Source organism: Lepidothrix coronata, unplaced genomic scaffold, assembly GCF_001604755.1.
Source record: "Lepidothrix coronata isolate B3197 unplaced genomic scaffold, Lepidothrix_coronata-1.0 Scaffold10, whole genome shotgun sequence".
Lineage (NCBI taxonomy): Eukaryota > Metazoa > Chordata > Aves > Passeriformes > Pipridae > Lepidothrix > Lepidothrix coronata.
In genome coordinates, this window is record NW_016690190.1 from 3292810 (window position 1) to 3302117 (window position 9308).

Below are 9308 nucleotides of genomic sequence, written 5' to 3' on the forward strand. Positions count from 1 at the left end.
CCTGGCCCGGCAGGGCAGCGCCGACAGGTGAGCGGTGGGACAGGGGCTCCTTCCTCGGGCCTGCGGCTCGTCCTCCCCCCCCCGCCCCGCTCCCGCCGCAGGCCCGCCCGGGAGCCGCGATGCCGTTCCCCAGCTCCGGCGCGGACGATGCCTTCGACTACCTGTTCAAGATCATCCTGATCGGGGACTCCAACGTGGGGAAGACCTGCGTGGTGCACCGCTTCAAGACGGGGCAGTACAACGAGAAGCAGCAGAACACCATCGGCGTCGACTTCACCGTGCGCTCGATGGACATCGACGGCAAGAAAGTAAAGGTCCGTGGTGGGAGCAAGCCCGAGACTCTTGGTGGGCAGCACCTTTGCCGTGTCACCTTTCCCATGCAGGTGCCGGGGAGTGGTGGGAAGCACAGCATCTCCTGCTCGGCCCTAATGAAGGCAGCTGGCAAAAGCTGGCCGCCTTTCTGACCAGGGGTGTTTCCAAGGGGAGCTTTCTCTCAGGAGCATGCCCTGATTTGGGTACATGCTTGCTCTCGTGACTTCTCTGCATCTACTTGAGGAGGGGGCTCACACTTTGCCTGCAGGGAGTTCTTTGGAAGACTGCTGTATTTTGGAGGGGTTGTCTCTTACCTCTGTCAGAGATGGGGGAGTTTAAGCTGGGACACTGAGGAGAGAAAACCCTCTAGTTTGCAAAGGCTACACTTTGATGTGTGCTTAATTTGAGGGAAGAAGGCTTCCAAGACAGACACCAGAAGAAATGGTTAGCTAGAACTTCCCTCTGCATGCAGATGGAAGTTCAGATGCCTGCCCTTTATATAGATTTGCTCTGCCCAGTCCCTCATCAGGGCTTCTTCCTTTCCTGTTAAAAGCCTGTAATGCTCTACATCTTTTAGTACAGTTGTTGAAACTGGGGTTCTTGGCCTCTTTACAAAGCTGGGTTTACCCTTGCAGCTTTCTCTTTGAACTGTGTAGATTGACTTTACAGACTCATAAATGTCTCTTCAGACCCAGAGAAAGCAAAGCCACACTGTTGTAGCAGAGAGAGCTGAGGCAGGTCTGGCTGCCTTCTAGACAAGGGGTTTCAAAGGCCTGGATGCTGCTGGCAAACACCTAGGAAGTGGCATTCACTGGCCTTTACAACTTCTGTCCTTTCTCTTACAGATCCAAGTGTGGGACACAGCTGGCCAAGAACGCTTCCGGACAATAACCCAGTCTTATTACAGGAGTGCCCATGGGGCCATCCTTGCCTATGACCTTACTAGGAGGTCCACATTTGAATCCATTCCTCATTGGATTCATGAAATTGAAAAGTATGGTGCTGCAAACTTGGTCATGATGTTAATTGGTAGGATTTTAATTTTAAATATTGTGTTATGTAGCTTTTTTAACATGAATATAAAATCTCCTTCACTTTCCCCCACTACCTGAAGCATCTATAAACTACGCATTAAGAAAGAATGCAGTTCTAATTACAGAACATCAGAAAATATATCAGTGTGGCCTAAGCTTTAAAAAAAAATGAGGAAAGTCATAGCCTGGTCCTGACAGGACCAAACCCACTGCAGACAGCAAAACCTTTTTTTACTTGTTTCTTTCCTGTTGGAATAATGCAACAAGCTTTGCTGCCAGGCTCGAGGCAGGGACAGCCTTGCTGAGGTTAGAATTGCAGTAAGTCTGACCCTATACTCCTGATGCACAGGAATGTAGAGGCTCAATAATTCAAGACTGAAGGGGAATGCACAGAGCAACACAACTCCTCGTTCTCATCTTTCCTCTCTGTTCTTTTGATATGCATGCGCATTGCTCTGTAATGGGATTCCTAGCAGGTAAGACAATAGATGGAGAAATGGCTTTTGCAGGGCATGAAGTAGTCTGCTTACATTCCACTAGCGTTCAGGAAACTTTGCCTCTTGAGGAAGCAATCGCTGAGAACTGGAGCTGGTAGGAAGCAGCGTGGTTCCTTCCTCTTGGTTTCAGGTTGTTATTGCTCTTCCTGTCCCCAAGGAAGAAGCTGCAAATGAGAGAACTGGTGTAGTAAAATGACAGAGGCTTTATTTACATTCCACAGCCTCTGCCTGTTGTGCTGTGGCGCTGTGCTGAGAGCACTGCATGCAGCTACAGCAGCCCAGACTGGCTCTTGAGGGCGGGCAGGTTGAGCCCCACGGCACAACGGGCCTGGAACAGAAGCTGCTGCTTGTGCTCCCAGCACAGTACTTACTGCGGCTGTGATGGTTCTTCCTGTTCTTGCTCTGAAGAAACAAACAACAAATTCTGACCCCCATCTGTAACTGCAGTGCTTAGAACTGGGTGGGTGTAAATCACTGAACTTGGCAGGGTTTTTCTAAGTGATGTCATGAATCTAAAGAAAAGACTTACCTGTGTGTGGTGGGGGCTGGTGGTGGTTGTTGCTGTTTTTTAAAGAGAAAAGTTCTGAAATTGGTAAAAATAAAGCTTTTGTTAAGGATTCAGCTTGGTGCTTTCTTCCAGAGCTGGTGCTGTTTGCTTTACTTACTTTGGCAGAAGTCTTTGTACATTTAATTACATTTGAGCATGTTATACACCCTTCTAGCATGAGGTTAAGGTTAAGAAGTCTAACTTTCCCATCTGGAACTGGAGGAGGAAAGAAGGGAGGGCTCTTTTTAAGAAGGCAAATAACCCTCCAGCTGTTTGTTGGGGGGTTGTGGTTTTCTTTTGTGGGGTGGGTTGTTTTGTTGTTTTTGTTGGGGTTTTTTCCTTTTAGAAAAATTGAAAGGGACTTAATGGGAGGGGAGTTGGCTTGTATATGCTTCAAATTCAAGATATGAATTTGATGAAGGGCTGTCTTGAAACTATGAATGTAGACTTCAGCCAGGTACTGCATGTACCAGAACTGATAATTCCACATGTGCTGCAACTACTTAAATATACAAAGGTATTTTATCTGAGGCGTTTCACGCTTTCTGATAGACTTTGACTGGAGTGCTGCAAGTAAAAATTTTAATCTATATATGCAGAAACAAGTCTCTATCTTAAGCATTAAAGTAGCTAGTGTGAATTCTTGTCTTTTTTGACATCATCTTCAAAGATTTTTTTAAAATGTTTAACCTAAATGCTACTAAATGTTTAAAACCACTAAAGAATAGAACCAATAGTTGCTTCCAAACAATCCTTTGGCACCACTACCTACACCAAATAATTAGATGAACACAGGTTTTTAGTTTTTTCTTGGATTTCAAGTCATTTCCTATCCTATGATTAGCTGCAGTTTTGATCCATAGTCTGTGTTTGTGGCTCCGATGTGCTCGCATCTTGTTCTTTCCAGTAACTCTTACACCTAACATAAATCTATTGTTTAACAGAATTTAATTAATCCATTGCATTTAAAGATGAATTTTTGAGAGACTAACTTATTGAATGTCTATTTGCCTTCTTTTAAGGGAACAAATCAGACTCACTGGATAAGCGCCAGGTCCTGTTTGAAGACGCCTGCACGCTGGCAGAGAAGCACGGGCTCCTAGCTGTACTGGAGACATCAGCAAAAGAAGCTCAAAACATAGAAGAGGTGTTCATGTTAATGGCTAAGGAGCTAATAGCCCGAAATACCTTACAGCTTCATGGAGAGAACCCTCCAAACAGCTTCTATCTTGATTCCAAGCCAGTGATTGCCAGTCCAAGTGTGGAGAAGGCCCAGTGCCCCTGTTGAAGAGAAATTTCAGGAAGAGCTTGGAAATTGTCATTCTTCTGAGGCTGTTTGATGCAATTGTATTCAATTGATGAAAGTGTCCTCTCTGGCCTCAAGCCATGTCTCTTGATATCTCTACCTTGGAGTTTGGCTTGTAAGTATTTTCAGAGATCATTGTTGCTGTTGGTAGCACAGGTTGCTTTGAACGTGGCAATGAGCTGAGAGGACTCAGGAAGCTGCCAGCCCTTGCCTTAATCAAAGAGAACTATAAAAACTACTGCCTTTAATTATAACCTTTGAATGTTTTTCTGGCTGTGTCAGAAGATGAATTTGCACCAGAGCTGTGTGTTAATTTGACCCTTCTGAGCTATGTTGCTGGTTCTAAGTGCAAGCACTTTCCGCTCTGCCCGTAGCTGTAAGAAGTCTGACACATGCTGCTTAAACTTTCATTTAGGGGCTGTCCTGATGTCAGGCATGTAGCCACTCATCCCAAGGGACTTAATAACATTTGTGAAAGAATAAGTGGAGACATCCCTGGGGTTACATGGCAGGCAGAACAGGATACACTTCTTCCTGGGGTGAGAAGACTGCCTTTCACTTTGCTCCCTAATTGTCAGAATTGCTTCCAGTACTGGTCTCCATCTTGCTACACAGACTTGCTAGAAGCAAAGCTTCCAGTGAAAGGATGTTTTTTCTTTTCTCCCCACTAACCTCATCATGCTTTTTGATGTGCTGGTTTTAACCAAAAGCCTTCTGTAGCTTGTGCAATGGGCCAATGGCAGCTTGAGAGTATGCCTGCAGATTTCCAGGGGAGTCTGAAGGATGGATCCAAGCTCCTGTAAAACTCAGCAAGGGGTAAGATGGTTTAATTAGGTAATCTTGTGTTATAGCAGTAAGTGAATGGTATGGGGTGCACCAGAAGCTGCCCTAGGCAAGTAATATACACTACTGCTGTGGGGACTGAACAATGTGGAAGGTTTTGGATTGCTCTTCCCAAATGCAAGCTCTGCTACTCAGGGGTCACTTCTGTATACCTGAACTGAATGAAGGGGTTTGGTTGGGGTTTTTTTTGGTGTGGGCTTTGAGGTTTTTTGGGGGGGGTTTTTTGAGTTTTGTTTTGTTTTGGATTTTGTGTTGTTGATGTAGGTTTTTTTCTTCTCTGTTGTTTTGTTTGCATTTTTTTTTCCCAGTAGATGGAAACGGGGAAGGAGAGGGAGGAAAGAAATATTATACAGAGGGAAGTTCTTTTGACTGCAGTCCTCATGTACCAAAGTGTGTCAGTTACTGTTAAGCTATGAACTGCAACTCAAACTCTGTAATGATAAAATATGGTCTGTGTCACATTCAAAGCAGCCCTGGGAAGGCTGGTGTGTTGCTGGCTTACTCAATGGTGGTCTGCCCGTGTTTCCTAAGCCCTGGAAAAATAGGGAAAATCACGTAGCAAATATTTCTGGAAAATCTTGTCTGAGAAGCACAAAAAATAAAGCAGAATGAATCACTGATTTATAGTCTTGGAAATACTTCTAATATTATTAATGCTTTCTCTGGCTAAGTTCTTTGCTATCACATGCAAAGAGCAGCTGTGTGTAAACTGAGGGAGGAATCCTCCATGCTAGCCTCTAAGCCTTTTGCCTGCTGTAGAGAAAGCTTCATCTTCAGACATCCTCTTTCTGATGTTTACTTTTTAAATCTTATTTCTTCTTCATTCAGTACTAGCCTAGTAGTTGCATTTCAGTTTGCACATTTAGGCAACAATAAATACCATAGCCTTTCCAAGTGGGAAGCAAGCTTCCAAACTACTAGTTTCTACACCTTGTGTCACTACGAAAACAGTAAAATATAAGCTTAATATTCTTTTCTGTTTAAAATCCAAACTACTCCTGGTCGTAATCCATCTCTTTTTTTTTTTTTTTGTATCTTTCAGGAGACTGTAATAGAAAAGTATTGTGTTCATCTCACCATGTTACTGGCAGTGTTAACCTTGGCATGGTTCATTGGGTTTACTACCTTAATTAGCAATTAGTGTATCAAGTTATTTTGCTTACCCTCAGTATGGAGATTTCTGCAGGCTGATGTGGTCCTCCCTGACTGCCCAGCACTGCCAGGTTACAGGGCTCTTGCCATTCTCTTCCTCACAGAAAGCTGTGCAACACGGGATCAGGGAGGACAGGCTTGTGACCATGCCTTGAGCTGCACTGTCCCCTTTCCTTTAACAGGTCTAACAGGCTTCCTTCTCCTCCTTCAAGAAACTAGTCTTAAACACCTCCCCATTGTGCAACTAAACCAGGAGCATGACCTCTTCTGGTTGGTTCTGTTTGGCATCTTCCACACGGCCTTTGGGCAGTTACACTGAATGGTTTCTGCAGGGACACTTTTCAAGCTGTCCTCGCCTGAATGAAGAACAAGCTGCAGCAGTTGCTAACAAGGTTCTTCAGAGAGTATACTGGTAATGGTATTATTCATGAGGTAATACATGAAGCCATAAACTTTAAAAAAACCCCTTTACTGTGGCATGTTATTATAGACTGTGAGAACCACTAGATTAAAATACAAACTCGGTGTAATTTCTGCGGTTCTGCCTTTCCCCATCAGAGAGCAGGTGGGAACACACAGCTGTGACAAGGCAAAGTGGCATTAACTGCTACGGAACATTCCATTAATGGTTTTGCTCCCCAGCATCATATGCAAATTCAGTGTGCTTCCTGACAGTATCATTAATGCATTTGTTCAAAGTATAGCTTGTTTACACCACTATTCTAAAAACTACTACTGTCCCTCAGGTTTCAGTTTTAAGAGCTGCACATTCAGCTTGAAGATGAGCTCATTTGTTAAGTTTTTATCTACTTGGAAGTGTTTCAATCTTAGCTGTGGCACATTACTTGCACTGCAGCCATGCCAGATGAGATTGAAGCAGGACCTACCCAATGAAACAGGATAATGAAAAAAAAAAAAGTATTTTAAAATGGAGCAAACTGACACCTCCCAGAAGCTGACTAGTTTGAAAGTCAACATAACAGCAAGCCAGTGAAGTGGAAGGCATATAGCACTGCCTATGTGGTCAGGCTTTGCTTCATATGCAGGAGACAGGCTCTTAATTGCAAAAGCTGAGGTTCTTATCTAATCATTCTAGTTAATGTTTAAGTATAGTTGGAAAGGAGACAGAGAAAGCAATTTTCAGGTCCTGACAGAGGTGGAGAGCTCTATCCTTGAGCCTTTTTTCAGGAAGGAGATGCATGCCTGTGCTTCTGGACAAGGAATTGAAAGTGAAGCTTCCCCCCACCAGGTGAGTGCTCAAACGAAAGTGCTTTTAGGAGATGCCCCTTCCAGCTGCGGGCTGCCAACAGGCAGCTTTTTCTGGGTCTCAGCTCTAAGAACACCACATTTGGCTGGAGGTGTGTGTGTGGGGGGGCTTAAATAGTCATTGCTCAACGTACTGACTCCCGAAATAATTTTCAAGCACCACTCTCATGCAATTGTATTAGGAACTGGAACAGGCAATGCTGGGATATGGGAGCCCTTTGAGAATAGTTTTAGACATGCCCAGAGCTCCTTTTTCCTAAGAATACTTCACCTTGTAATAGGAATGTGCAGTTTGAGATGGGTCGGACTTTTAAATATTTTTTGAAGTATTTTTCTTATGCTGTTCTTCTAAAAATCAGCACTCAGGTGCCTGCACAACCTCTGTCAATGCAGTCACATCAAGCTGTTGACTCTGGCTTGACAGCAAGTGACAAACAGCACATCTATATATAACAGGGCAGGAGCTTAGCATATTTGGAGTCCTGCATTTCCTTGCTACTGCTGTGCCCATGAATATCACTGCTTATACAGTTTTCTCTGCTAAGTCTAGTTTTGCTAACCTGAAGTGAGGCTCACCACAACTATAGTTTAATAATGTCTCTCTAATGCTTGCATTAAACTGACTTTGTAGCTACTTGATCCCTGCAGTGAAGTCCTGTATTGTATCTCGATCCCAGGGGATTACATGGGGGCTCTCCTTTTAAACTGCTGCAGCATTGATAATTTCAGCTACACAAGTTTTGTTCCAAACCTGAGACACCCCATAAGTTTCCTGCTAAGGCAAGGTGAGCTACTCTGTATTTCATTACATGCATCAGGCATCCCCTCAAAGATTACAATCCACCTTGGGCTACAGTCAAAGGCAAGCTGTGCTACCACCATTTGAACTGAAGCAGCAGAGGTTTTAACAAGTACTCTTAGCTTGTATCATCCCATTCAGAGCAGTGAGAACGGGCAGCACACATACTCTGCACTTACCACAAGAGGCAAAGTTCTGTATCAAACTAAATGTATATATCCTGGCCTAGGGAGTAAAGTCAAGGCCCTTGAAGTGAGAGCATGCATCTTTTCCTGAAGATTTTTGTTTTGAAATCAAGACTTTGCTGGTAGGTTATGGAGACTTGATACCTTTTCATCTTGACATTACTCTGATTGGCCTCTTCAGTTTCTGTACCTTAGGTATGTGCTTGAAGAAAACATAGCACAGCCTAAGTTGTCACCCTCCATCTTTTTACATTAAAACTTTGCCTTATTTCTACTGAAATTATTCCTGTTCTTACAAAGGAAAAGCATAACAGCCTACTAACATTATTTCAAAGGCCCTACTATTTTCAGTTGTTCCAGTTTGGGATGGGTGGAAGGTAGAAATCACAATGCTACAGCAAGCTTAGAAACAAACCTCCCACCAGCAAGGTTCAGACACAAGTGGCACACAACAGTACTGCTTGGTGACAAATACATGCGGGTCTTGAACCTGCAGAACAGGAACCACAGCACGATTCAAAGTGAGAGAGCAACAGAAGCTACTTGTCACGATGCACGTGACCACATCTGTCACCTTGCAGCTGGACCCAACAGCCTCCACCAGAGCAAATCATTCATTTGTGTGTCCTCAGCCTCCCCTGTAACACCCACAGAAAGCCGCTTCAGAAGCGGGAGCATCCACCACTGTGCCACATGTACACCCACACAGAGTAAAGCACACCACTTCTCACCCCTTAGGAAAAGAACCTCATGTGTGTGCTCTGGCTGGTAAGTTTTACCTTCTTCCACCTTACCAGAACACATCTTTGTTAAACTTACATTTGAATGCAGTTTTCCAATAGGATGTAGCAACTTATGTTCACCACGGAGGGGAGGAAGGCTTTTATTTTTTCTGTTTCTCCCTATATCAGTTTTAAGTGTCACTTGCTCAAATTACATTCTTTCTCTCCCTCTGCTAGTTGGCCCTGGAAAAAAAAACAAAACATAACCAAAACAACCAACCAAACCAAAGATGGCTTTAGTTTGTTCAGTTAAAGTTGTCTTATTCATATCCTTCAGCAACTAAATAAGTTTTTACTAGTTTACTTCCAACTTCATGTACTTCTGCAGAAAAATGCTTCTTTCTGAACACACATAGGCTTGTAGAAGCATGTGGAGTCAAAGGAAGTGGCCTGTAGCAGTCCTTGGGCTTGCTGTGCCAACATCATTACGACAGGAAACTATGGATAGAATATGTACTGCAAATAAAAGTAATACAATAGTGCAAAAACTACTTCTGAGAAAGCAAGCCACATCTGTGCTCACTAATGGCCCTAGATATTCCTTCAACCTTTCCACTGCCTCAGCTGTCTGTGCAGAATGTGTTC

At 43.8% G+C, this 9308-nt stretch overlaps 1 protein-coding gene across 2 annotated transcripts; it reads left to right on the top strand.

Annotated features, from left to right (window-relative positions):
* Positions 1-40: 40 nt before the first annotated feature.
* On the top strand, positions 41-8215 carry RAB19 (RAB19, member RAS oncogene family). Of its 2 annotated transcripts, XR_001873102.1 has the most exons (4): positions 41-314; positions 1158-1341; positions 3413-3811; positions 5874-8215. XR_001873102.1 is itself a non-coding variant. In XM_017804701.1 (3 exons), exons 1-3 carry the CDS (start codon positions 120-122, stop codon positions 3676-3678), a joined length of 645 nt encoding a protein of 214 aa, XP_017660190.1. In that variant the 5' UTR covers positions 41-119; the 3' UTR covers positions 3679-5156. The 2 variants fall into 2 exon arrangements, 1 of the variants encoding a protein (XP_017660190.1); XM_017804701.1 differs by lacking the exon at positions 5874-8215 and having other exon boundaries at positions 3413-5156.
* Positions 8216-9308: the final 1093 nt, after the last annotated feature.